We start from the raw sequence: 27007 nt of genomic DNA, 5'->3' as shown, positions 1-27007 counted from the left end.
CATCCTGCAGACGGCGCTTATTCCCAACGGGGCCAGGCGACTCGGAGCCAGGCCGAGTGCCAGAACTGAGTTTTGGGGCTGCCAGTGTCTGGCTGAAGAGGCGAAGGAGTGTCGATGGTCAAGAGTGCATTGTACGGCGTGGGGCATGGGCTATTTATTTGTAGTGAGCGGGAGCATGTACTCCCTCCGGCCTTCTACAACTACTCCCGCCTACGAGTCCCCCAGGGTTGTCGCCGATGCCTGCCTCGTGAGCAGGGACAATCATGGACAGTGACCTCGGGGCATATCAGGGATACCCCAGGTGTCTCCAACCCCCAGATTGTCCCCACGTCCAACCACGGCACCCGCATCCACGATGCTCGCAGCAATAACCGCTGCTCGTCACCAATGGTACCCCCACGATTACTCTGGCCTGCTCCACTGCCAACCTTAGCGGCCGATCTCCCCCGTCTTTTCCCTCTTTGAGCCTCCTGGACCGGGAAACCGCACATTGCCGTCATCTCGCCGAGCTGTCGCACTGCAACTGGGTCCAGTCCCCCGCAACCGCAGTCGGTATTTGCCCGTAACGCCCAATCATGTCGAAGCTTTCTGTAGAGCCGATACGTGCGTGCTAAGCGAAAATGAGCGGATTTTCCGGGGGTATATGAAAGGAGGGGGCTGTCCTTTTCCCGAATGGTATAAATATGCCCGACGCCTCACGCTGTCTGTGTTAGGAAAGCTTCCCAATCTGTCGTATCTCGGCGAGAATTGCCTCCTTGATTTGCCTTTCTCCAGCCCACGACTGCAGCCAACCCTTGCAAAATGACAGACACCACCCTGGCAAAGGAACTGACCCCAGAGGATGTCCATATCGAGGGCTTCGCACACCATGCCGAGGACATCACGGCGGACCGGGAGCCCTATGGCCCCCCAGGTCTGCGTGGCCTGGTGCAGAACCCGTTCGTGTTGATGTGCGCTGCGTGCTCGACGCTCGGTGGTCTGTATGTTTATACTCTCCCTACGAATCAGCCACGATCTTGGCTAACGACTCCTCCAATAGGCTCTTCGGATATGATCAGGGCGTCGTGTCTATAATCCTGGTCATGGACCAGTTCCTGGAGACCTTCTCTCGCATTGACAGCTCCAGTGGGGCGTTCTGGAAGGGTCTCTTGACAGCGATGATCGAGCTGGGTGCTCTGCTGGGCGCGCTGAATCAGGGTTGGATCGCGGATAAGATTTCCCGTCGCTACTCGATCGTCGTGGCGGTCATTATCTTCACAGTCGGCTCCATCTTGCAGACTGCCGCCGTGGAGTACTCCATGCTGACAGTCGCGCGGCTGATTGGTGGCGTGGGCATTGGTATGCTGTCGATGGTCGCGCCCCTTTACATCTCCGAAATTAGTAAGTGGCGCCTATTTCCTGCAGATCGACGTCAAGGGTCAAAGCTAATCTGTTCTCTCGTAGGTCCCCCCGAGTGCCGTGGAACACTCCTCGTTCTGGAAGAGTGGTGTATCGTCCTTGGTATTGTCATCGCTTACTGGATCACTTATGGCACGCGGTACATGCCTGGCGAATGGTCCTGGCGCTTGCCTTTCCTCCTCCAGATGATCCCTGGGTTCATCCTTGTCGCTGGTGTCATCATGCTCCCTTTCTCGCCCCGTTGGCTTGCCGCGAAGGGCCGGGATGAAGAGGCTCTCAACAGTCTCTGCAAGCTGCGCAACCTGCCCTCTTCTGATCGCCGTATCCGCCAGGAGTACCTTGAGATCCTGTCGGAGGTCAAGTTCCACCAGCGCATGAATGCCGAGAAGCACCCCAAACTTCAGGGCGGTACTTCGAAAGATGCGATCTTGCTCGAGCTGGCCTCCTGGGCTGATTGCTTCAAGAAGGGATGCTGGCGCCGCACTCATGTCGGTATCATGTTGGCATTCTTTCAGCAGGTAAATACTCTTCTTTCTCTCGTGTGATACATTCAATGCTAACAATAAATCAGTTTGTTGGTATCAACGCCCTGATTTACTATTCGCCAACCCTGTTCGGAACCTTCGGCTTCGACACCAACATGCAGCTGATCATGTCGGGTGTCCTCAATGTCCTGCAGCTGGTCGGTGTCACCACTAGTGTCTGGACGATGGATACGCTCGGCCGCCGCAAGCTGCTGATGGCCGGTGCCGTTCTTATGGCCATTTCGCACATTATCATCGCTGCCATGGTTGGCCAGTACAGCGACAATTGGCCCGCCCACAAAACACAGGGCTGGGTCAGTGCGGCTTTCTTGCTCTTCTATATGATCGCCTTTGGTGCCTCATGGGGACCTGTTCCATGGGCATTGCCATCTGAGATTTTCCCCTCGTCTCTTCGTGCCAAGGGTGTTGCTCTATCCACCTGCTCCAACTGGTTCAACAACTTCATCATTGTAAGAAACCCGCGCCCCTATCTTTCTTTGCCGACCGCTCACATTCCAACTAGGGTCTCATCACTCCGCCTCTGGTCCAAGACACTGGCTACGGTGCCTACGTCTTCTTTGCTGTTTTCTGTGTGCTGGCCGGTGTCTGGACGTACTTCTTCGTTCCGGAGACGATGGGTCGAACTCTTGAGCAGATGGACCACGTCTTCAAGGATAACTCGAATGAAGGCGAGCGCGCGCTTCGCACCGAAATCGAGACTGAAATTATCAATGCTCAGCGCGATGTTGTATGATAGCCCTTTGTTTTTGCATAGCGATAGTGCTGCTTGAGATTAGCAGGTAGTGGATCATGAATCACGAACATACTTTTGATATCCAGCACTTGTTCTCAGTAAGCTGCATGGAAATGGCAGCTGAGACATTAGTAATCCCTCACGTGCCCCCTAACTATCCTCAACAGGGTCAGCCTTATAGTGATGGCCCGCCTTCCACCACCTGATTTCCAGGCACAACAAACTCGAAAGGAAAAGCAAAAATCAGCAATCACCATGCTATAGTTATATCGCGAGCTACGAGTACCATTGACAAAATCCTCGATCTCAACTTCAATAATATCTCAGGCGTCCACACTAAGCCCGAATCAGTAAACTATGCTATAATTGGGATGCTGTCGGATAGCCAAGCCCCTCATTGGCGCAATGCAACACTAGGGCTGAGAAGTGGATCCCCTAAACCCGAGATATCAAAGCTAATCAAGCCGGCCTAAATAATCCTCACATGCGCATCTCACCGTGACCATGGCCTAGAATCACCTCAAGATACACCCCAAATACGTCAAAACAGAAATAGGAACCAACCTATTATTCCGCCTCGGGCCTGCTACACCATGGAACGAACAAAATGGCTCGACGGCCTCCGCGGCGTCGCCGCCGCCATCGTCGCTTTCGACCACTATTTTATGAGCGATGTCTGGCACCCCTTCGTGTCATACTGGTCCGACCCACCAGAGAATAATCGGCACCTAGTTCAGCTACAGCCTATTCGGATTTTATTTTCAGCTCACGGAATGGTCACCCTCTTCATGGTGATTTCCGGGTACGCCATCTCCATCAGTCTCCTGAAAGCGCGGGATACGCCTCAATTTCTGGCGAGGGTGCAGTCAGCTGTCGTGAGACGCGCTTTTCGAATATACCTCCCTGTTCTCGTGACGGCGGGCCTGGCGCAGGTTCTTTACTTTTTGAACTTATTTCATTGGGAATTCGACCAGGGTCTTGTGGATGATTTGCCAAAGCCTTTGTCCAGGCCATTTGCGCATCTTTCATGGCTCCTCAATTATATGGCGGATATTATTAATGTTGTCTCGTTTGAGTATCGCGGTGGTATTAATGGGCAATTGTGGACTATGCCTGTGGAGTTTCGCGGGTCAAATGTGGTTTACCTGCTCATTGTTGGGCTTGGAGGTTGGCGGGCGAAGACGAGGTTGTTTGCCCTGCCGCTTTTGGCCTGTTTCTTTCTCTGGTATGGGAACTGGGATATCTTCGGCTTCATTTGGGGTCTTTGGTTAGCCGAGCGGGCGAACAGTGCCTCTTCAGCTTCCAGAGAGACGCTTAGCACCGGGTTTGAGATGGCGGAGTACGAGAATGGCACCAGCCCTCTTCTTTCCGGACCACGAACCTTGAGCTTCTGCGGCGGACGCAAAGCGAGGAGCTCGAAGTCTCGAAACTGCCTTAGCTTCTCACGCATCGGCTCCTCCATGGTTTTCGTCGTCGGCTACTACCTCCTCTGCATCGGAAGCGACGGTCATCTCGCACCCGAGTACAAATTCCTTGCCATCTTCAACTCGCCGCGCTGGAAGGATGAATGGCACATCTACCACTGGTGCTGGAAGGTAACCGGGTCGGCCATGCTAGTCTACGGCATCGGCGAATTCCCCTGCTTGCAGCGGCCGCTGAACTCGCGCATTGTGCAATACTTTGGGAAGATCTCCTTCTCATTGTACCTGCTCCACGAAACAATTTATCAACTGTTCCGCAATCCACTGAGAGATATCATTTATCTTGCGCTTAGTGGGGAGAGATATGGGACTAGTGGACAGGCGTGGGGAGCTAATCCGGTTGCTTTTCACGTTTGTTGGTGGACGACGGGCATCTTTTTGGGATGTTGGGTTGTTGTGGCAGCGCATTTCTACACCACTTACGTCGATAATAGGTGTGTGGCTTTCGCGAAGAGGGTTGATCGGTGGCTTTGTTCCTGATATCTGTACATTATTATGATGCATCTTTATTAATTTGATGGCGTGACCTGTATGACAATCAAAGCGACCCGATAATATATTGGATCATTCCTCTTCACTTTTTGAGTCCGGCTGTCTAGATTAAAATGGCATTGTTGACTGGGTATGTAATGCTGTTGACTTGTTTGCAGCCATCCGTGCCTGAGGTTGCAGCCTAGCATCTGAGAACAACAAGGTCTATCGTACTCACTTCTTCCTCCGTCCCTCCCACCATCCCCACCCGTCTCCCACATTGCACTTTTCGTCATCCACTTTCACTGAACCTTTCATGGCTTCTCCTCCAGAGGACCTCATGGATCTGGACGACCCCATGGAACTGCATGATCCCATGAATCTAGATGACATCACAGACCTGGGTGACCCCATGGATCTGGATCCCCCATTTTACCCTCTTTCAACACTCCCGCTAGACTGCTGGATTCTGATCCTGAAGAATCTTTCCCGCGCTGATCTCGCTTCTGTATGCCGCACATCACGCGCCCTTTTCGCGTCATCGACACCGACTCTTTACCGACATGTGAAGATCAACTGGACTTACCCATCGCTAAGGGCGATTCTTTCGTTACTGACAGTCATCCGAGAACGACCATATCTAGCTGTTTGCGTTCGCGATTTCGAAGCATTGCCATCTCGATCACATCCACCTTCGAGATACGGCCCGTTCATACATCCGACCGTTCGACACAGGGGTTCGCTATGTGAATTCCCAGAAACAGTGGCCTTTGCGAAAGACATCATCTCCACGGCACAATTCCCCTCTCCCGAAGACTGGACCAATGCGCTAGAAGCAGGCGATCCCCACGCCTTTGTCACGATTCTGATCACCCAACTTAGAAATATTCGATCGCTGTGCCTCGACTACACCTTTGTCTGTACCGATGGCTGGCCTGGAAGAATGATTAAGCATGCTCTGTTTTCAACAGACAAACTACCCCGCTTCCCCAGGCTTACGTATGTCGAGTACGGCTTCAATGCCCCTCGACCCTTTGCCGGCGTGCATTCAGACAACGTTGCCGCTATGTACCCGAGCGGCAACCAGGAGCAATTTTCGGGTTGGTTCTATTTGTCTTCGTTGCAAAGTCTCAATATTTGGCTTCAAAGCACAGATGGAATTCTACCTGAGACGGAAGGCTTCTCGACTAATCCCGCAGTGAATACGCCTCGCCTGAAAAGCCTTCTGCTCGTGCACGTTCCGATGAATCAAGCCAAGGTAGGTCAGCTGCTGTCTTTTGCTAAGTCTGTGGATGAAATTCACCTTGGACTAATTTTGAATGTGCGAGATGATTCTCCGAACGCCTCGCTGGACCCCTTCGATCAGAGTCGGGACCTCTTACAAGGCCTTGTGAGCCTTCGCAATACCCTACGACATTTGTCAATTGAATTGGCAATATCTACATATCCAGGGGGACCTCCACTCGCTGATGCATGGCAGGCTGATTTGCTGGGCCATTTCGAAGGGTCATTGAAACAATTTGATCACCTTCGGTCCGCAGAAGTACCCATGGTATTTCTGCTCGGACTAGACAAGGGTGACGCCGAGATGAAGGCCGCGAATCTCGCAAGACTACTGCCAAGAAACCTGAGACAGCTTTGCCTCCGAGATAACTCGGTGACTACTAAATGCCACTGGAGTATACCCCGTATGATATCAGCCGTGCAACACATGGTGCCCTATGTGCCACATGCGACCCCGTGGCTGGAACAAATATCGTTGCGATCTTTCTGCGGCCTTGGGGGGCGATTCAGCCGACTGCACGCCTATTTGGCTACAGAGTCGTGCATGAGTGTGAACAGGGGCATCAAGTTTGAAGTTCGGAATGATGCCTGGTCCCCCGGACTTTGGACTGATTTCCGGAGTCTGATCAGATGGCTCTAGGGGTAGACATCTTGGTCTGGGACTGGTGGTGGTCCCATTGTCTGTGTTTGTAGAAAAGGAGGGGAGGGGGCTAACACGGTCTGCCTACTCTCGAAGGCACTCTTTCCTTCCTGCTCCCCTCTCCTCCTTCTTAGTTAGTTCAAATTCACTCAGTTACATGCACCTTCTGGCTCACAATCTAATCACCAACTACTCTCAATTATCTGAGAGCTGCTCCCGCTCCACCTTGGCGGATACTTCGGGAGACAATCCACTTTGTAAGAAACAAAGCTCCGCTCCGTGCATGCTTCTCCTGTCAATTCTTTGGAGCATCGTCACTGAGTTATGGATGTCATTGAAGTAAGAATTCTTGGAAGGTGATCTCAATTTGAGTGTTCAGTGAATAAGTAATTCATTCTCCTTGTCGTTATGTTCTTACCTAGACGGGCAAGTTGACACCGAGCCGAGTCCCGACGAGAGCCTATCTGGCGGCGAGAACCTTGAAGTCTTGCACTATCGGACCCCAAAATGTGCATGTAACGCAATCCAGAGCAATCCAGAGAAATCGATGTATACACATGGCCTGCTTCAAATATGGCATGATCGTTTTTCAGTAGAACAACTGCGAATCCGTTCTCGCAACTCACTTTCCTCTCACGATATGCGCACAACATGGACTCTGTGGCTTATATGCAGCTCACTCGTGGCTGTAATTGAATATCCTAGACCCTGCTAGATCGCAACCAATGAATTGAGGATTCAATTGGCGCATACGTGACAAACTTGGCAATTTGAACGTTTGGCCCTTTGAGAAAAAGTGTTGTTTCGCCGATGAAAGGGGCCATGGGTGACGTGCCAGAATAGGCTTTTGCCGTCCTCTTCTTCTACTGGTAGTATTAACGGAGCCTGCAATAGCAAAATATTCACTCGCCCCGGGTCACTGCTAAGGATATGAATCTGCTTTGACACACTCCGAGTTTGAGCTGTCGCCGAGATTGGGGCTGTAAGACTTACCATGGCCTACCTCTCAGCAGACGATGGCTCCCTGCAGCCGACATTTTTGGCAGTGATGACAGTGTTGTTCGGGCCCGACGACTATCTTGTATTGCCTGGGTTGGTGGGGACAAATCGCGATGGGAGTCATGAATGGTTTCCACGTTAGCCTGGGCACAGGGCTAGTGTTGTCGCTTCAAACTCGACTTCGGTCGTGACTGAAAGATAGCTGGCGACATATTGCGGATTTGCCCCCGTAGAAATTTCTTGTTTCCACACTCGAGCATTGGTATGTCTATCAGCTTGTGTATCCGCTTGCGATCGGAATGGCCCACTATCGCATCTTCCCGGTCAAAATTTTTCGCGCTGCTGTCATTGGGATGTTCGTGTTTGTCTTCGCTTACACGATGATCGTGATTTCTGTCAAAGTGCATCTCCACTTTCTCGATTCCCCTCTCATTCTAACCGGCAAATGCATTTGAATGCCACAGTGAACCTTGGAAGGCATGGAATCCGTCATTCCCAAAGGAGTGCAATGACCTTCATGCAACGTACTTTTCCACTGCTGGAATCAACATCCTGACGGATCTGGCCATCCTACTCATGCCCCTTTCTCTTCTCATGAAGTTGAATCTGCATGATCGAAGAAAATGTGAGATTATGCTCTTCCCGGTCTAGGGAATATGCACTTGCTGACACGGACAGATGCATTGATTGCTATTTTCATGATTGGAGCTTTTGCCTCTGCCGCATCGATTGTTCGTCTCAATGCACTCTACAGATATACTATCACAGGCGATGTGTTCTACGATGCGATACAGGTACATTGACGCCCTGACGCTTAGCCTCTCGACTTTCGAATCATCATGCTAACTTCTGTCACTTATAGATTCTCCTCTGGTCTCAGATAGAAGTCAACATCGCCATCATCTCTGCCTCCACCCCATCTCTCCGACCTATGTTCCCCAGCATCTTCAAGAGCTCTTCTTATGACCGTTCCTATAATTACCGAAACCAATCGAACAACATTTACGTGGCTATGGTGGTAGCTATGACACTGGGAGGTCAAACTACTGCCGATCTTTGAGACCTGGTGCTTCTGGAGCAATCGAGCTCACCTCGCGGGATGATGAAACTCACGGAGGTTAGGGGATATCAGACGATATTTCGGGCTCCAGATCACCACATGTTCGAGGGGCTAGCCAAGAGCTTGTCTTGGAGTCGATCATCACAAAAACTGTTGTCATCGAAATGACAAGAGAGCAAAGAACCTGATCAGGCACCTCACAAAAAAGGATAAGAAAATGGCTTCAATTCATATGCAATGCTTCTACACAAATCCATTCAATTCATACACATGTCAGCAATCAAGCCAAGACTTCAACTGTGGTCTTTTTGAAGAAATGCGGCCAAACCCCGTTCAGCTCCTCCAGTTCGTGTATTTGGTGCTGAGATGCTTGGGACGCTGGAATTGGAAGCCCCGTCTCGATCAAGTGGCACGCTGTCCAGCCAAATGTTTTCGCGCCAACACAGTTCCCAAACGAGTCATCTGCCGGTCAAATTAACATCGAGAAAGATTCTTTCGACTTGGGGTCTTTAACTTACCCACAAAATAACATGCGGCAGTGTTTTCAACACCGGCTTCTTTCATTGCTTTTGCGAACATGCCCGTCTGAGGCTTGCAAATGAACGGAACTTGGGTATAGTCGCAGTACGTGATTCCTTCGAAGAGATCATCGATACCGAGGAGCTTCACGACGCGCTTGGCGTGGGTTACATATGCATTCGTCAACAGCCAAAGCCTTACTTTGGTTGTGTCGATGCTTTCTAGAAGCTGACGCAGCTGTGGGTTGGGCTTCAACAGAGTTTCAAGTGGCAAGGCGTCGTCCACTTGCGAGTTGTAGTGGATAGCATCAACCTCGTGGTGCCGGACAAGTCCTTCAACAGTCTGCCCATATTTTTTGAAGTACTCCTGGTGCATCTTCACTGCTTCTTCTCGAGTCAGGCCTAGTTGTCTCTCAAGGTAGTCATCTATCAATTCTGACAGTGTGTCCTGAACGCTGCTGCCTATATCGCCTGTTAGGACAACGTCTCTTCATCCCGAGGTTGCTTCAAGTGTTTTTACTTCTCGGATAGAGACAGTTGTCAATGTCACTGTGTGCTGCTGTTAGCCAGACAGTTCTAATTCTCTTTTGTCTGGATGACTCACAAGAAGAGAACTGGCAGACTCGCGTTGGCTGTGCCATTTTGGGAGGGCTGAATTTCGACCATGGTGATTCTTCTCTTCTCCTGATTTTCTCTCCTTTTGTGTCAGACTTGATAGTCGTGAGTGATGTTGGTGAGTGTCTAACTTTCAGATGAAGGAAGCTTTCACGGGGTAAGCCGATACTTCCCCACTTTTGTTGGCTTCGGGCAACCAAAATGGCAAAACGTATACGAGAAGGGTCAAGCTCCCACGTGACATTCTCGGCAACAGCATAGATTCGTCTAAAGGGTGCAAAGTACGCGATCGTATGATCTGATCCTAAATTCGATGCAGTTTGTTGGGATAAGGGCTTCTTGCAGAGTCTGGTAGGAAGTAAGCACTTCGCACAACATCCTTGCCAAGAGCTTGCTAAAGATATATCGTGACTTTCAAATGTAGATGTAGCAATGTTGCAATGGAGTGTACAAAGGCTGAATTATCAGCATCGTAGTGGTGTGTAGCGTTGACAGTGTTTCGGACGAAAAGCACACAAATTATGATTATTGGAAATTTTCTAATATTCTAGCTTTGAGAAACAAAAAATTTGATTGCATTTTCAATTCCTCCACTACACTGTATCAAATCCATACATACATCGCGTCTCTTAACTTCCTAAACATTACGACATCGGAGCAATAGATCGCAACAAAAAGAAGCGACAGGCCGAAAAAGCCAATGGCCGACAAAAAAAATATCTCAGGCCGTGGCGCTCCCTCAGAAAGATAGATCTATGACATGCGTATCCTATTGCAGCTTGTCTCCCACTTCCTTGAGCGCAGTCGTTGCACAGCTCTCATCAATGTCTCCGCTAGGAGCACCACCAACGCCAATGGCGCCGATTGTCTCATTTCCGACCTTTATTGGGACACCACCGGCAAGAACGAGGAAATCATCGATCGCCACAAGTTGAGCGGCGCCGGGATTTTGAACGTTCTTCACAATTGTACTAGTCACCGTACGCATGGAGGCAGCTGTGTAGGCCTTCCGGCGCGCCGCATCGGGTGTGTGAATAGCTGCATTGTCGGCCCGAAGCAGAGTGCGCAAGACACCCTCTCGGTCAACAACGGCTGCGGAAACGCTGTACTGCTCGTCGGTGCATGCTTGGATCGCATTCTGAGCAATTTCGACAGCGAGGTTGAGAGGAATGTTTTGTTCTTGCAGGAGATTAGAAGCTCCAGCCGTTGAGATGGCTGCCGCCATGCAGCTGGCGATGATCCAGAAGTTCTTCATCATTTTCCTTTTTTTTTGGTTCGTTATTGCTCGTGGAGGCCAAAGGAATCGTGAAAGATGAAGTAAGAGGCACTAGGATGATTGAAGAACGCTGTTCGATGGAAAGATGAGGTAGTAAACTTAATATCAAATTTCAAGGCAATTCGACAAGCTTAAATAAAAACAAAATCAAAGAGACGTGCCAATTCAATCGGTGTTACCGGTCCATATGAGGGAAATGCCAAGCATCTGCTAGTGTCCGGAGTCAATCCATGTATCGACTTCAACGCTGCGCCTCAATGACAGCCGAGCGCCAAGAATCCCGAAGGCGACACTCTTCTTATATTGCAGGAAGTCAAATTAAATACCTCCAGCGTCCAAAAACAGATAGTAGAATTCACTGTCTCTATTTCATCTAAATCAGGAGTAAAGACTTCCGCTGAAAGCTATGATGGCAAGCGCGATTGTGGGTACCCTCGTGGTAGATTGCGAAGGAAAGAGCGATAAAGCTTTTGATTTTTCAAACTTTACCTTAATTCTCGATGGCTTGGCAATGAGAGTGGCTGGGAAAGAAGAATCCCCACGCAGTCTAGGCAGCTACCTTATCAACATCTTCCTCGGCTTCCATAACGCCATCCGTGCCGAAAATCTGACGATGCGGCAACTGCCGAACGGCGCACTCCGCCGGATGCCGACCGCACTGACGTATACAAACTGATGCCTGGGACCTTGGCATCTAGACCGTGTCCTTAGACCCTTCTTCGAGTATTGTTAGGGATTCCTTAGAATGAAGCGTTAATACGTGAATACCGTCTAATGATCTTTGAAAGTTTTATCCAAACTTGAGAATGATCTGATCTCCAAAGGATTCGTCCCAGATTTTGCACCTCAGTCTCAGCCATGTTCTGTTCCAAATCAAAGCTACGAAACATAATCCGGCTCTTTCTCTAGGCGAGCCTTCAGCCTCTTGCTGATGTGAAGCATCCTGCCACTATTCCAGTCCCAAACATCAGCTATATCCGCGCCTCTCATCAGAATTGACATCATTTTTTAAGATATTGGCATCGGTAGAAGCTATACCAGCTTCCTGCAATGTCCGTGCGGTGGGACTGCACTTTATCCGTGACGTGCTCCCCTTTTGCTGTTGCTTTCCCCTTCAATCTCATCCTTAAAATCAGTCCCTAGAACAATTGACTTGCGAGTGAAGTTAGCTCTTTTGTCATGCAGCATCTCCGTTCCATGTCTAATATGCGCCCCGGCACTCTCCGAGAGAGGCGACATATTGTGATGATTTCTCAAGGATGGATCGACGTCCACAATGATTCGACCCACAGATGTGGGATTACTGCTTCCACTGAACAGTGCGGCATAGTGCAATGGTGTTTCTCCGTCAGCATCCTGGATATTGGCGAGGCTTCCTGGTGTTTCCAAGTTGCATGTTGCAAGCAGATGCTCAAATATCACGGAAATCATGAGTGGAGCGTGACAGGCAAGAAGATGGAGCACGGTCTGTTTGTGCTTGGGTGAAGTGTATAAACAATTAATGGTCGGATCGCCATTTCCCGGAAAAGTGCGACAATCACATCCAAGGCATCATTCAGATAGAACTTGTCATATCTAGCCAGCAAGATCTCGATGGGTACCAGACCTCCAACTGACACCACGGTGTACGATGGGATTTGATCTACCCGAATGTTTGCTCGAGATTTTCCGAGATCCACTTGGAATTCCGGGTGCTTTCGCGAATGTTGTGATCAGTAGGATGGTGAGCGTTCAATTTAGTTCGAGGATTTTTATAGCTTCGACACGGGCATTCAACACGGCAATGTAAATGGTTTGTTCTCGACGGCTGAACTCGGTCCCTTTGGTGAGACAGTGCCGAGTCTCCGATAAAGCTTATTGGACATGGACATCTCTGTAGCAACTGGATTGGCCTTCCAGAAAAGAAGGTTGCTTCAAAGGCCAAGGCACACGCGAGGGTGCAGAGGACTACAAAACTCTCAACTGCCTGGGCTACTTTGAAGACGAATGACGAGAGGACAGCCAAAGAACAAAATTGATCGGCTTCCTCTCCCAGTACCCATTTTGAGCCGACAAAGTCAAGCATCAGTTCCACCGGCTAGCCTTCTCACAAAGTCTTTTTAAAGCGGGGATCAAGGTAGCATTCCTAGCCTCGGGATGCGCCTGAAAATCGCACGAGGCCTTGCCAATACACTCTACTAGCTCCAGTGCAGTACCTGGCTCCACCAAAATTTGAGCAGGCCTCAAATGCTTTTCTTTCATGACAAAGATTCCGCGAAGGGACTTCAACTTGATAGTCCATACCTCGTTGGCTTCCAGTACTCTCGACCGGATGACATTTGCAAGAGAAAGTCCGAGACCAGATGGCCAGTTTGCTACTTCAGAGGGCATCTAATTTAATAAAATTCTCCCAGGTATTTATCTACCCTCTTCATCCGCCAAGGGAGGATCGAGGAGGTACAAGCGCTCTGATGATATGTATAGCTAGACTGCGGCAAAACCGCGGTTTTGGATATCATTTTGAAAACCGCAACCACAACCGCAGATTTGCGGTTTAACCACGGTTATCCATGGATAACCACAAGAAAACCGCACTAGCATAACTCTCGCTTCTTTAACCGATTCTAGCCCATCAGGTGGTACTTATGCAGCTTACATACCCCTGTTTTTAATTTAAACTTACACCTGTTCTGGTTAAAACGGCACAACACTGCAGTTTTCCTTCTCACTCTATAAAATAATAAGAAATAATTAGGTTTTTCTTAGATTAACAGCCGAATACTGATATATGATCTCTTATTTTGCTTAGCTTAAGTGATAGTTGTCTGAAATTTTTAAGACTGCTAAAGAGTTCAGATTGTTTATTGCGAAGATATATTTTACATGCATATGAAGTAAGTCCACCCTCTCAGTCAACTTTATAATATTGAGCGGTTTGAGTAAATCGGGCTGTTATGGATTAAAATTATTACTAAACGATATAGAAGAATGTTCTATACTTATATTCTACTTTATATTAGTATATTTACTTAGAAAATTCAAGAGAAAATCAGACTTGTACTTCAAATTGCGTGGACTTTAGTGATTTTTCCCCTGGTGGATATTTTGCGGTTTTTGTGCGGTTTTCCAAAGTGAAAACCACAACCGCCCGCAGTGCGGTTTGCGGTTGCGGTTTTGGTTATCCGCGGTTATCCATGGTTTTGCCGCAGTCTATGTATAGCCCAGGGGTTATTCTATTCGAGATCGCTTTCTAGGAGCCTGCCCACATCTTCTTGAGAAGGACGACACGGTCCAGAGTGCAGCGGATATAACACTCATGACCGCCAACGATAAGCTCGCCTCAGAAGTGGCTGAGGTATTATCACACTGGTTCTCCGGTGCCTCAAGGGACTGCAGAATGCCAGTAGCCGAAGGGGCCTAGGCTGGAACAAGAGGACCTTCCAGAAGGTGAATATGATGGTCCTCATGAAGGAGAGGATCCGGAAGATGGTCTTGAGGTGGACTCTCTATGGAATATTTTGCGAGATATTGAAAAGTGCAGAGTATGACAGGATTTACTATGCACATAATGTAGTTGAATTATCACGTGATCCTGCAATGTCCGCTTGCTATTGGAGCTGAATCATATGGGAGTGCTACCGACTGCCTACGAAATCATTTTGAAAACGCCCTCATATGACAAACTAACTCATTATTAAATTCCATTAGACATGAAGCATATAGTATAAGTAAACAACAAAAATATTTTGAGTGAGCAGTACGCGCCAGTCTACGAGGCCCTCCAACTATTCTCGACTCAGCTTCTCCAAATTAATGGCCGCACTGATGCAAGCCAAGTGACTGAAAGCCTGGGGTGTATTGCCCATCTGTTCGCCTGAGATTGCCACTTCTTCAGAGAACATTCCTAGATGATTCGAGTACGACAGGATATTATCGAAAAGCGAAAGCGCAAGCTTCCAGATGTTGGGAATAGGGACGTCGAAATTGGAGGCCTGTATATTGAATCCCATGCAAAGTGGGCAATTATTAGTGGCTGCAACTCTCGTAAAAGCTGCACACAAAAGATGGGGCAACATACCCGGGCCATGGCTTCAACAAGCCAGAAGGTTACCATAATGAAAGCACCCTCGCCTCCACCCACACCTGTAAAACGTCAGAGTCAAAACCACGGATTGATGTCGGGGTTAAATACCGTCATTTGCTCTCAGGTGGTCGTATCGGAAGACCATCTTGGCGCTGGAAAGACCCTCTTTCTTGGGGCTCTCAAGGAGTCTCTTCAAGGTGCTAATGAACCGAGGATCGTTCGGTGCAACAAAGAAGACCAAGGGTGCAATCAGGATGGACGCATCCAGAACCTCGGGGCTTTCGTAGCTCTGACAGAAATGACCGCGTTCTTTGTTGTACCCTTTTTCCATGATCTCGTCATAGAGCTCGTCACGCACTTGGATCCATTTGAATCGGTCGGGGCATGGCAAACTGGCACGCTTCTCGGCAAGGCGGATACCGCGGTCGAGGGCCACCCAAAGCATGAGTTTGGAGTAGATGAAGTTCTGGATTTGACCTCGAGACTCCCAAATGGACATGTCCTTCTGGTTGCGCACACTAATGACATAATTCACCATGCGGCGGATAGAGGCCCACTGATCGTAGGTGATGGGATTTCCATGCTTGTTGTAGAGGTAGATGCTATCTAGAAGCTCGCCGTAGATATCCAACTGGGTATGAAAAACGGCTGCATTGCCAATCCGGACCGGCTTGCTGCCCTTGTAACCATCAAGATGATCGAGCTCCACCTCGGGTATGTCGGATTCGCCGCGGATCGTGAACATCAGCGGAAGGAAGGGTCGCTTGCTCCCTGGTCCCATATCCTGCCCGGCGTGCGGGAAGATCCGATCGAAGATAAAATTGACGTAGGCTTCGGCCTCGCGACTGTATCCCATTTTGAGGAAGACATACAGCGTGAACGCTGTGTCACGCACCCAGGAGTACCGGTAATCCCAGTTACGCGAGCCACCCACGTTTTCAGGAAGCGAGAATGTGGGTGAGGCGACGATGGCTCCTGTGGGCTTGTAGGTCAGGAGCTTCAAGATCAGAAGACTGCGCTCAACGGTTTCACGATAGTGCCCTCGGAAGGCGCACTTGCGAGTCCAGTCTGTCCAGTAGTCGGAGGTCTCGTCTTCCATCCTGCCCAGATACGCAGCCAGGGTTGATGAGCTGGGGACGGCTTTCTCGGGACTATGTAGCACCAGATGCAGGGTCTGGCCCTCCGACAGGCGAATCCAGGCCACAACTTCATCCCGGGCCGTTCCTCAAGGGTCATTCTAGTGTGGGGATAACCATTTTTTTCGGGCTCTCGCGAGTCGGCAAAAATTTCGAGCTGCAGCCGCTCTGTCTCACTCTCGAAATGAACAGTCTGGAGTCTGTGCTTGCACATGTCACTTTCCAACTTTGCTCGGGCCGTGTGGGTGTCTCGGGCATAGTTAAAGGCCGGGAACAGCTCGACCTGCAATTCCATCGTGCCACGACTGCACTCCAGCTTTCTGATCAAACCCGAGTGCTGCAGTCCCGACTTGAATCGGTTGGCGCCAGGGCTCGTTGCAAGGACAATATCCCGAGAGCAGTCGGCCCGACTGCGCGCTTTTCTTCGGGGTGACAGGAAAATAATCCAGCATTATCACGACACCATCCTCGTTGGTCCAGCGTGTCTCGAGCAGGTTAGAATACGGCAGATATCGCTGCTTGCTATGCGGATCGACGACCGTCTTGTAGGGCTCCACGGACCAAAACCCCGCCGATCTTGTCATCCAGCAGGCGACAAAACACCGAGGGTGAATCGAAGACGGGCCAACACATATAGTCCAAGCTCCCGCCCTTGCTGACGAGGGCACAGGTGTGCATATCCCCGATCAGACCATAGTCCTCAATGGCATTGTATGCGGGTTCTGCCATGGTGCCAATGAGAACGGGAAGCAGACAAGCTAGAGGGGAAGCTGAACTGAAAGAATATATGGATCGATTTTGAGCGTGTCAGTCAACTGAACAGTCGGCGATGTTCTCACACACGGGTGTGAGATGGGAATCCCTAATTCCCCCGCCATGGGACATATATGAGCCTCTATGCTGGCTGGGGGGCACTGGCAACCACGACATGATGATGTCCCAGTGATCAAGGATCCCACTGAGGTCATTGCGATGTTGCGCCGGAAGACCCAATCATCTGGCACGATGCGGAGGCTCCAGAGAAAAAGTCGCTTTGCCGGACAGACCAGCGCATCGTTGTCCCCATCATCATGATTATGGAAGAATGCCCAGTGTGTCGTGAGCGTGCTCGGTATATACTACTATGGACGTACCCCAACAGACCACAGATTCGGTTGAAATTGCCAGGATGTCCTAGCGGATGCACGATCAGAGCCGTGAGACCACGGGCAGCCAGCGGTTTCAAGAGGGGCCACTATTCGACCCAGTGTAATTTCGCACCACGTCGAGCCATGCAGACGGACAGCGACCATCGTGGTATCCCAGCAACCAGGCCGCAATCGCATGCAGGACAAAAGGTGCTGCACACTCAGGGTCGGAATTTGCTACCCACCAATGGGCGTGACAGCGCAGAACCAGCACCTGAGCAGCGATTTCGTGCTCTTTTTAACCCTGGGACCCCGGATCGACCGGACGGTGGAGCGCAGAAGCCCAAGTGGAGCGGTGGCGGCCAGTCACGGCGGCAGAGCGAAGGAGGAGAAATCAGCACCTCCAGTGGATTCCGTGTTTCTTCACCTTTCTTCCCCGTGACCGCCTCTTCTTTCCCTATTCTCTCCGTATCTCGTGCTCATTCCTCTCCAACTGCTGACTGCCCGTCCATCCTTCGACTTTATTTGCTCCGATCGCCTTTCTTTTCGCCATCCCACGTTGCACCCTCATGGGGCAAGCATTTCTCGCCTCCTTTCCCATCCGTGTCTAACCCCTCGATCCGACAATGGGGTTGTCTGCCGCCGGGAACCATCACCGACGGCGGAGCTCGGTGCTCACTGGAAATCCCAATGTGCACCCCCCAGCTTGGTTCCTCGGAGCGGAGAGATGACAGCCTGCGCGCGCTCGGAGACGGGGGTCACAAATGGGACGAGCAGGAGCCCTTGACTGCTGAAGACACCGATGCGTCCGACCTGTCAGCCGGGGCGGTCGAGACGCGAGAACTCGACGCGATGAGCTCGGATGATGCTCAATACGACGAGGAGACAGGCCTCACAGCAACTCAGAAGCGCCAGCGGCGACGACGGCGTCGACAGCGCCGGAAGCTGGATGCCCGAATTGCGGACACCAAGTCATCGCGCTATGCTATCCTCCAGCTGGGTCTGGCGGATCGCAACGTCCTCCGCAAGCTGCTGGTCAATGCTGGTCTGATTTTGATGTGGTACTTCTTCTCATTGTCTATCTCCATTGTAAGTACCTTGGCGGAAAATCAGCCCTGGCCATTATCCGAGTCGACATCATCCTAACCATAGGTTCGCCATAGTATAATAAATGGATGTTTTCCGAGAGCGACATCGTTTTCCCTTTCCCTCTTTTCACCACTAGTCTACACATGGCCGTGCAATTCAGTTTGGCCACGCTCTTGCTCTGGATATTTCCGTCGTTACGGCCGCAACACCCACCCGAGTCCCTCGCCAACTCGCCCATCGAGGGATCGAAGGAATCCGAACCGATCCTGACCAAATATTTCTACATCACACGTCTCATTCCATGCGGTGCCGCAACATCTCTCGACATTGGACTGGGCAACATGTCCCTCAAGTTCATCTCCCTCACGTTTCTGACCATGTGCAAATCCTCCGCACTTGCCTTCGTCCTTCTCTTTGCTTTCCTCTTCCGCCTCGAATCTCCTTCTTTCAAATTGATTGTGATTATCGCCACAATGACGATAGGTGTGGTGATGATGGTCGCCGGTGAAACCGCGTTCAATGCCCTTGGCTTTGGACTGGTCATCGCCTCGGCGTTCTTTTCTGGCTTCCGATGGGGTTTGACGCAGATACTCCTTCTGCGCCATCCGGCGACTTCGAATCCCTTCTCTACCCTCTTTCTTCTGACGCCCGTCATGTTCGTTTCTCTAATCACCATTGCGCTCACCGTCGAGGGACCATCGGAAATCCACAAAGGCTACTTAAATCTGGCCGAGAAGCACGGAAACGTGCTCGGATCCTGTCTGCTCGTGTTCCCCGGCGTCCTTGCATTCTGCATGATCTCTTCTGAGTTTGCCCTGCTCAAACGCTCCTCCGTCGTCACCTTGAGTATTTGCGGCATATTCAAGGAAGTAGTAACGATTAGCGCAGCAGGTGTTATCTTCCACGACAAGCTTACTGCCGTCAACATTTCCGGTCTGGTCATCACCATCGGCAGTATCGCAACCTACAACTACATGAAGATCTCCCGCATGCGCAGCGAAGCCGCCATGAATTCCTGGAGTCGGGATGGAACCCCCGAGTCCGACACCGAAGATGGCGACCTCACCGGCCCTGAGAACGGAGACTATCAGCGAGTCGCTGGCCGGGACACTGATATCGTCAGTTCTACCCCGGGCGGCCACTTGAACGATGATCTACACGCTTCCCCAGCCGGAGATCAGCGACGATCGTTCCGCGTGCGGCCCAGCGGTGCAATGCAGGGGCTTAGCATCTCCACTACGCCTATTCCCGAGGATGACGGGCCTTCGTCGCCTATACGTTCTGCTCCTCCGACCATCACTACCATGGCAGAGGCAGGATTCCCGACGCACCTAAACGCACCTGATCGTGAGAACTCGCCGGGCGTGCACTCCGCTTCATCTATCTCACCGGTCCGAAGCCAAACACCTCGCCACCCGTAACTTTTCTCGTGATACCACTTTTTCCTATGTTGATCTGTCTCTACACCATTTTAATGGTCCGTTCGTGTTCGGTAGCCCACCACGCCAGCAACCCTTTCTCTGCTCCCTCTGAGGGGGCCGGGATTAGCCCGCAAGAGAACGGACAACGCTGGTCGTTGCATGCTGCCGACATTTCATGTAAACGCTGTCTCGGGTTTTATGGAGCAATGTGTGTCTTCAAATGGAGCTTTAAAAGACACGTTTTTTTTTTCTTTGCATGGAGGCTGCTTGTTTGAATTCATTTTCTGAGCGGCGGCTTGATTGATACCAATTGATTTTCCTTTCTCGGGAGGGCATGATGCCTTTGCAATTTGATTGACTCCCAGATCCTAATTGTACAACCCACGTGTCCTACACTTCGATAACTGTCACCAAACACTCATGACGATTCACCTCCTGCTTCTGGCAGGTCGTAGACAGGCCGTGCTCTTTCATTCCTTCTTCATCATATCAACCACACTCTTCTGCTTCCCCTTCGCCTTCGCCTGTTTCTTCTTCTCAGTCTCCAACTTCCTCTCATACTGCTCCATCTGCTTCTCCCTCATCTCCTTCCCCTCATCCGACAACTTCTTCTCCAACTCCCGAAACTCCTCACCCTCAACATCCATCCCGATAAGAGACTCAAGTAATTTGATCTCTCGAGCCCAGACACCGGGATCCGGGACCGTAGGCGCAGAAGCACCAGCCGGCCTCTTACTCTTTTTCGACTTACCCTTACCCTCATCCTCACTTCCATCGGCTTCAGCACGGTCAATGGGCGTTTCCAGAATCATGGGCATATCCTGGAACCGAGGCTCATTCATCACATTGTGGAAGGCGCGGAGACCCAGGAATCCGGTTCCAATGTTCGCGTGCAGATCGCGGTGGCTGCCGCAGGGTGCTTTGGAGTCGTTTAGGTGCAGTGCCCGAAGATATTTGATGCCAATCAGATTTTCGAATTCGGATAGGAAGGCTTTGAAGCCTTCCGGCGAGACGAGGTCGTAGCCCATGGCGAAACTGTGGCATGTATCGATGCAGATGCCGATTCGAGAGTGGAGCTCCTTGGGGATTAGAGTGAGGAGGTCTTTGAACTCAGATATCGTGCCGCCAATTGTGTTGCCGTGTCCGCACATTGTTTCTAGCACTGGGATGACGGTTGATGTCTCCTTGATGGCGTTGGTGAGGGCTTCGGCTAGTCTGCCGAGAGCCTCGGGGAGTGGGTTTCCACCTGTGCTTCCGGGGCTGTTTGGTATTAGAGGGAGGTTATCTGAGGGGCAATTTGGGAAAGACTGACTGGAAGTTGTAGAGCTTGATGCCGAGAGCTTCGCATCGACGGAGGTCATCCAGAAAGGATGTGTATGCCTGTTTGGCCTTGGCCTTGTCTTCCTGGGCAAGGTTCACGAGATAGGACCCGTGGGGAAGGACATATCTATAGAAGAAAAATTAGCTCCATGCAAGACGTTATGCTAAGGAAGATGATTCACTTCGCAGCATCATAGTTCTTCTCGGCACATAGCTTGTGGAACTGGTCCCTGTGGTCATCCTGCAGAGGCGGGTTATCCCACTTTCTCTGAGACTTCAAGAACAAAGCAAATGCATTGCCTCTGTGACAAATGTTAACTTCATGCCTAATGTGCGAGATACCTGTTGTAACAGTTTCTAGCTTACCCAATTTGCTCGCTGTTGTGGATCGAGTTAAATATCCCTGTTCGAAAGATCAGTCAGCTCCATGCTCATATCAAAAATACATATGTCGAGACAGTACATACCCTTCGCAGCACTGACGTGGGCACCAACAAACATCCGCAGACCCGAAGTCCGTGGCGCCAAAGGCATGGCTTCAGCCTCTTTTTCTTCCTTGGTCTTCTTCCTTCGCTTAACAGGCTGTTTCGCTGGTTTAGAAGCGGCAGCACTTTTGCCCTCGGCCTTGACGGTGGCCTCAGTCTTCGAGCTGAGTTGACTATTCTCGCCCTGGACGGCGGGCTCAGTATCCTGGTCTTCCTTTTTGATGGAAGATGCAGCTTGCGCCTTCTTGCGCGGGGCCTTCTTGTGTGCAGGCTTTGGCTGCTCCTCAGTCTCAGCCTCAGACTCCTCTTCTGATGAGGCTTCCTTCAGACTGACTCGTGACTTTTGGCGTTTGGTCCGTCTCAGAGGCGAATTTTCCGGTGTTCCATTGCTGAGATTCCTCTTGTGGCCGCCCTTGGATGCCGCGACGGGTTCTTCCTCGTCTGGGTGAGAGGCACACATCGCACTGGGTTGTGTCTTTGCTCTTGAGAATCCGGGCGTAGATGACCTGATAAGAGACCGATCCAGACGGCCGTCTGAGACTTGGTGGATCCCTGATGTGATTGGCGGCTTAACCAGCAAAATCGACACAATTCGGCCCTGAGTCGATGAAGAACGCTCTTCAGCAGAAAAACAGAGAGAGTTCGAAAATTTCGCAGGGTACTCGTTTTCGCCGGTTACTCGTTTAATTTGCGGTAGATGTATCCTGTAGTCCTCGGCACTCCCATCGCTGCCTCAGTGCTACCATGCGGCATCGCTCATACTGTAGAGGTCACGTGGTAATCACCGGGGTAACGGTCATGTGATGTTTATCGATAACCCAAACGGTCCGAATTTGGGAAAGCACATTCGCTGCCCCTCGATCTCGACCACTCGACATTCGACCTCCCACCTGCGACCCCCGACCCTTCTTGCCCTGGTGAGATTTGCACGATCTCGGCAAGATGGCGGCATCCGACGACCTGATTGACTTCGACATTATCGAAGCTCAAAAGGAAAACGTCCAATCCCTCCCCGGCGGTAGATCTGCCCGACAGCTCGCCCAAATCTTTTCGGCGGGCAGCAACAGCGACAAAATCCCGGCTCCTTCACCAAACGATACCAGGACGATCAACGGTGCAATCCGACAAGAATACGAGACCGAACTCGAGTCAATCGCCGAATCGGACGACCCCCTCGATGTTTACGACCGCTACGTGAAATGGACACTCAATGCGTATCCCTCTGCCCAGGCCACGCCCGAGTCCGGCCTACTCCCACTGCTCGAACGCGCAACGAAGTCGTTCCTTTCGTCCTCCCACTATAAGAATGACCCGCGGTACCTGAAATTGTGGCTTCATTACATTCGTCTCTTCTCCGATGCCCCGCGTGAAACATTTGCATTCCTCTCGCGACACCACATTGGCGAGGGACTGGCTCTCTTCTATGAGGAGTTTGCTGCGTGGCTTGAGGGCGCTGGTCGCTGGAACCAGGCCGACGAAGTGTACAGGCTGGGTATGGACCGGGAAGCTCGCCCCGCCGAGCGGTTGCTGCGCAAATACAGCGAGTTCCAACAACGATACGAGGCACAGCAACAGGATGCAGGTCCTTCTTCCCCCGCTCTCCCTGTAGTTCGTCCGGCACTGGCCGCAAAAATGGATCCATTCGCCCCATCAGATGTCGCTGAGGATCCGCAGGCTTCGCAGCAGTCACGGCAGCCAGCTGCCGCTCCAAAGACCAAATCAGGAAAGCCCAAGATGGCCATCTTTTCCGATGCCGATGTGGGTGCATCGAGTCAGCCTGCCGTGAGTGGCGGCGAAACAAAAGGATGGGAGAGCATCGGGTCGATGCGAGAGCGCAAGAAGGAAAACGAGGTGGAAGCGAAGCCATGGGTTGGAGAAACTTTGAAGGCTGGGAAGAAATCAGGGCCAATCCAGAAAATGGCCATTTTCAGGGATGAGGTGAGCTAGCAATTTCAAATTGCACACCCCTGTTCGGATCTTCCTCATATTTACGATCACAGGACTAATTACTGGCTTGAACTATGTGTTTTGATTGTGTGAATAGTCCAATCCAAATCCACCTCAAGAAAAAAGTTTCCCCAAGCAAGTACCGGAGCATCATGTAAGGGAAGCGGTAAATCAACGAACCGGACGACGCGAACGCGTCTTTGTCGACTTGGAATCGGTTTATCCGGATCGCCAAAATCCGACACATGAAGTTAGCTTCGAAGAGCTGAGGGCGATGAGACGTGGGTGGATGAACAAAAACTGGCGGACTCAAAAAGAACCTTTGAAACAGATTTCCGGGAATGCCACTGGTGCCGATTCTCTGACAATCAATTCCAACATAGCCGACACTGAAGAAGATTTGCCAGAGCAATTGAACCAGAAACTTAGCATCGATGGACAGCAGTCTCGACAAATCGAACAAGATGCACAACGCGAAGCGAAAGCTGCGAAGTCCAAGAAGTTCAAGGTTCATGGAGATACGCAGACCGGTAAGGGCTAACACTGATGCTATTTGCTTCCACTTTTGTCAGTCTTACTGATTCATCTCCAGTCAAAATGAAGTTTGATTCTCCCTCGAGTTCCAAGGTCCGGCGGAAGAGCACTCGGGAGCCGACAATGACCATGCATACTCGTGCTGCTACCGATGAAATCTACAGTATCTTCAATCAACCTCTCAAAGCCGAGGAAGAGGATGCCGCCGATAGTTTGTATGGCAGTGAATACGAAGATTATGATACAGGAGATAGCACAGGCACCGGCCACATCTCTGCTGCATCAAGTGACTTTGGGGATGAGGAGACCCAAACTTTCCACAAGTCGTTTGATGACACGGAATATGCTGACACCACCCGAGCCGAGAGCGTTGTTGGTGATGACTGGACTGAGTTTACTGCCAGAGACGTCCCCGGTGTTGAAAGCGCCGATGGTACCTCCCATTCTGTTGTCAGCGAAGATATTCCAGAAGGTTCGCAACATGGCACTCCGGAAAAGGAGCGGTTTGTTCCGCAGATGCCAGAAGACTATAATCCGCCATGCGGTACTTATCGTGATCCTGCCATCATGGCACAAAATCGTTTGCCTTTTATGACGCCAATTGTGGAACGAACGGAAAGCTCTATCTCGATGACGGCTGCTCGAAACACGATCTACAATGCAAAAACGCCAACGAGACCTCGAACACCATCTGGTGTACCCCAAATGGGCGATTTACTTCTTTCGAGCCCATTAGGTGCGCCCACACCTTACCACGGTGATAATACGATCTCTTCTGTGGCAGATGTTCCCTTCAGCCCTACTGCATTCAGGGCTCTTGCACCCAAGCCAGGTCGTCGGGAGGCAACCATCAGGGATTTGCAGTGCAATCCGACTGACAAAGGCATTCGAAACACCATTTTGAATTCCCTAGAACCGCCGCTTGCGACCTATGCTGGATATCATGGGCACGTTAAGGACAGCAACTACGCATCTATGATTCAAAAGTTTGTCAAGGCTCACAGCAGGAAATCGAGGGCTGCTGCTGGCGATGATGAGGAATTTGATACACCAATTCTGGAATTTCCAGGTGCCGAACGGAGCTATATCATTCGTCGAGAGCTTGGAGCGGGTGCATATGCTCCTGTCTACCTGGCCGAGAGTGTGGATAGTCTAGAGTCATATGACTCTGACTCAGGTGCAGAAGATACCAACCCAAGCAGCCTGGCAAGCAAGATCAATCCTTACGACAAACCACGATACCAATTTGAAGCCGTCAAGGTAGAGAAAGGCCCCTCAAGTGCCTGGGAGTTCTACATGATCCGCGCCGCATATGAACGCCTACGCCAATCAGCAGGCCACGCCCGTGCAACCGACAGCATTGTTCGCGCTCATGAGCTTCATGTTCACCAACGCGAGAGTTTCCTCGTTGAAGACTATCGTGGTCAGGGGACACTCCTTGACCTAGTCAACATCGTCCGCAATGAGCACAATTCCGACAGCGGGCTCGAGGAATCTCTCGCAATGTTCTTTTCAATTGAGCTCTTCCGCGCCGTCGAAGGCCTCCACGCCAACGGCATTCTGCATGGCGACATCAAAGCAGACAACTGCCTGGTCCGTCTTGATGAAGCCAATTCAAACTCGCCCCCAGAAAAATCCCTCTCCCTCCTCGATCTCGATGCCAACGATTCTATTCCCGACGAGCGTGATAGCATCTACTACTCGCCAAGCGGCTTACACGGCTGGCGGAACAAGGGCCTTTCACTGATCGATTTCGGCCGCGGAATCGACATGCATGCCTTCCAGCCAAACGTCCAATTCATTGCGGACTGGGAAACAGGGACGCACGAGTGCAACGAAATCCGCGAAATGCGCCCCTGGACCCATCAAATCGACCTCTATGGCATCGCAGACACAATCCACGTCTTGCTCTTCGGTAAATATATCGAGTCCTGCCCCGTCCGCACAAGTGGTGGGGCCGGAAGTCCCGGCTCAAGAACCTACCGCATTCGCGAGTCGTTGAAACGATATTGGGATCGAGCGCTGTGGTCTGACGTCTTCGATCTGCTGCTCAACCCTTCCTCTGAGCGATGGGTTGCGATGGAACGGGAGGATCGCGAGGATGTTGTTGAGACTGAGTCTGGTGCTGCCTTACCTGTTTTGGCATCTATGCGCTTTGTTCGGCGGAAGATGGAGGATTGGCTTGTTGCGCATGCTGAGAAGAAAGGTCTTGCGTTGCAGTTGAGGAAGATTGAGGCTATTCTTTCTGAGCGGAAGAAGAAGCTTGAGCGGTCTTAGTCTTGTTGTACTGTTGTTGTTTTTATTGTTTGATCTTTCATGTTTTCTAAAGTTTATACCCCCCATACCCATTTGGCTTTACAGTGCCGACCGTTATTGCCTTCTGTATTGGAAACGGAGACACATTTTCAAACCATAATCACATGAGACACTAAACTGTATACGACTACCTCCATATTTAGAAGTGTCAGGTTTGCATGGTAAGAGGAAAAAAGTATGAAGCTGTATTTTCATGTACTGGTACAGGTCCAAAAATAAGAACCCCCCCAACCCCCGGGGGCCGCGCTCCGGGGACCCCACCATGGCGTCGTTCGTTTACACTCAACACTCCTCCCAACCCAGCAACTGCAGTCACTCAAAACACCTACAAAGTGGCTAACTAAGAACATTGATTCCTAGCAGCGTAAGATGATTGTTCATATGATCTGCAGCAAGAACAGACTATGTCGCAAATGGCAAAGATGGCGAAGTGTAGTGACCATTCTATCACTAACATACGCAAGAACTTGCGGCTATTCGGTACAGCCAGATCTCCCCCAGTCTGCGTCGGTGGACAACCAAGTATCGCCCCGATCATGCTTGACCCCC

At 50.8% G+C, this 27007-nt stretch overlaps 10 protein-coding genes across 10 annotated transcripts; 6 read left to right on the top strand and 4 right to left on the bottom strand.

Moving 5' to 3' along the window:
• Positions 1–801: 801 nt before the first annotated feature.
• On the top strand, positions 802–2676 carry N7532_003213 (sugar porter family MFS transporter; the record flags this gene model as incomplete). The annotated part of the gene is made up of 5 exons (XM_056615707.1): positions 802–980; positions 1040–1380; positions 1444–1916; positions 1970–2392; positions 2446–2676. 5 exons carry the CDS (start codon positions 802–804, stop codon positions 2674–2676), a joined length of 1647 nt encoding a protein of 548 aa, XP_056476064.1.
• Positions 2677–3269: 593 nt separating this feature from the next.
• On the top strand, positions 3270–4637 carry N7532_003212 (acyltransferase family protein; the record flags this gene model as incomplete). The annotated part of the gene is made up of 1 exon (XM_056615706.1): positions 3270–4637. The coding sequence occupies one exon, from the start codon at positions 3270–3272 to the stop codon at positions 4635–4637; it is 1368 nt and encodes a 455-aa protein (XP_056476063.1).
• A 307-nt stretch (positions 4638–4944) lies between these two features.
• N7532_003211 (F-box protein) lies at positions 4945–6552 on the top strand (the record flags this gene model as incomplete). The annotated part of the gene is made up of 1 exon (XM_056615705.1): positions 4945–6552. One exon carries the CDS (start codon positions 4945–4947, stop codon positions 6550–6552), a length of 1608 nt encoding a protein of 535 aa, XP_056476062.1.
• A 1298-nt stretch (positions 6553–7850) lies between these two features.
• N7532_003210 (uncharacterized protein) lies at positions 7851–8611 on the top strand (the record flags this gene model as incomplete). The annotated part of the gene is made up of 4 exons (XM_056615704.1): positions 7851–7912; positions 8016–8176; positions 8230–8345; positions 8414–8611. The coding sequence occupies 4 exons, from the start codon at positions 7851–7853 to the stop codon at positions 8609–8611; spliced, it is 537 nt and encodes a 178-aa protein (XP_056476061.1).
• A 280-nt stretch (positions 8612–8891) lies between these two features.
• Positions 8892–9795, bottom strand: N7532_003209 (putative pyrimidine 5'-nucleotidase; the record flags this gene model as incomplete). Its single annotated transcript, XM_056615703.1, has 4 exons — positions 8892–9073; positions 9130–9591; positions 9650–9678; positions 9734–9795. 4 exons carry the CDS (start codon positions 9793–9795, stop codon positions 8892–8894), a joined length of 735 nt encoding a protein of 244 aa, XP_056476060.1.
• Positions 9796–10513: 718 nt separating this feature from the next.
• On the bottom strand, positions 10514–11002 carry N7532_003208 (GlcG/HbpS family heme-binding protein; the record flags this gene model as incomplete). Its single annotated transcript, XM_056615702.1, has 1 exon — positions 10514–11002. The coding sequence occupies one exon, from the start codon at positions 11000–11002 to the stop codon at positions 10514–10516; it is 489 nt and encodes a 162-aa protein (XP_056476059.1).
• A 3782-nt stretch (positions 11003–14784) lies between these two features.
• Positions 14785–16948, bottom strand: N7532_003207 (glycoside hydrolase family 15 protein; the record flags this gene model as incomplete). The annotated part of the gene is made up of 5 exons (XM_056615701.1): positions 14785–14991; positions 15078–15142; positions 15192–16234; positions 16288–16502; positions 16781–16948. 5 exons carry the CDS (start codon positions 16946–16948, stop codon positions 14785–14787), a joined length of 1698 nt encoding a protein of 565 aa, XP_056476058.1.
• A 542-nt stretch (positions 16949–17490) lies between these two features.
• N7532_003206 (putative nucleotide-sugar transporter) lies at positions 17491–19856 on the top strand (the record flags this gene model as incomplete). The annotated part of the gene is made up of 2 exons (XM_056615700.1): positions 17491–18435; positions 18510–19856. The coding sequence occupies 2 exons, from the start codon at positions 17491–17493 to the stop codon at positions 19854–19856; spliced, it is 2292 nt and encodes a 763-aa protein (XP_056476057.1).
• Positions 19857–20326: 470 nt separating this feature from the next.
• N7532_003205 (DNA-(apurinic or apyrimidinic site) lyase APN1) lies at positions 20327–22121 on the bottom strand (the record flags this gene model as incomplete). The annotated part of the gene is made up of 5 exons (XM_056615699.1): positions 20327–21116; positions 21169–21303; positions 21359–21478; positions 21543–21579; positions 21644–22121. The coding sequence occupies 5 exons, from the start codon at positions 22119–22121 to the stop codon at positions 20327–20329; spliced, it is 1560 nt and encodes a 519-aa protein (XP_056476056.1).
• A 482-nt stretch (positions 22122–22603) lies between these two features.
• N7532_003204 (putative checkpoint protein kinase (SldA)) lies at positions 22604–26419 on the top strand (the record flags this gene model as incomplete). The annotated part of the gene is made up of 3 exons (XM_056615698.1): positions 22604–23599; positions 23706–24138; positions 24201–26419. 3 exons carry the CDS (start codon positions 22604–22606, stop codon positions 26417–26419), a joined length of 3648 nt encoding a protein of 1215 aa, XP_056476055.1.
• Positions 26420–27007: the final 588 nt, after the last annotated feature.

This window comes from Penicillium argentinense (genome assembly GCF_028826775.1).
Source record: "Penicillium argentinense strain IBT 30761 chromosome Unknown utg000004l_segment0_segment0, whole genome shotgun sequence".
Classification (NCBI taxonomy): domain Eukaryota; kingdom Fungi; phylum Ascomycota; class Eurotiomycetes; order Eurotiales; family Aspergillaceae; genus Penicillium; species Penicillium argentinense.
The sequence above is the reverse complement of the archived record's forward strand: the minus strand, read 5'-3'. Positions and strand labels throughout refer to the sequence as shown.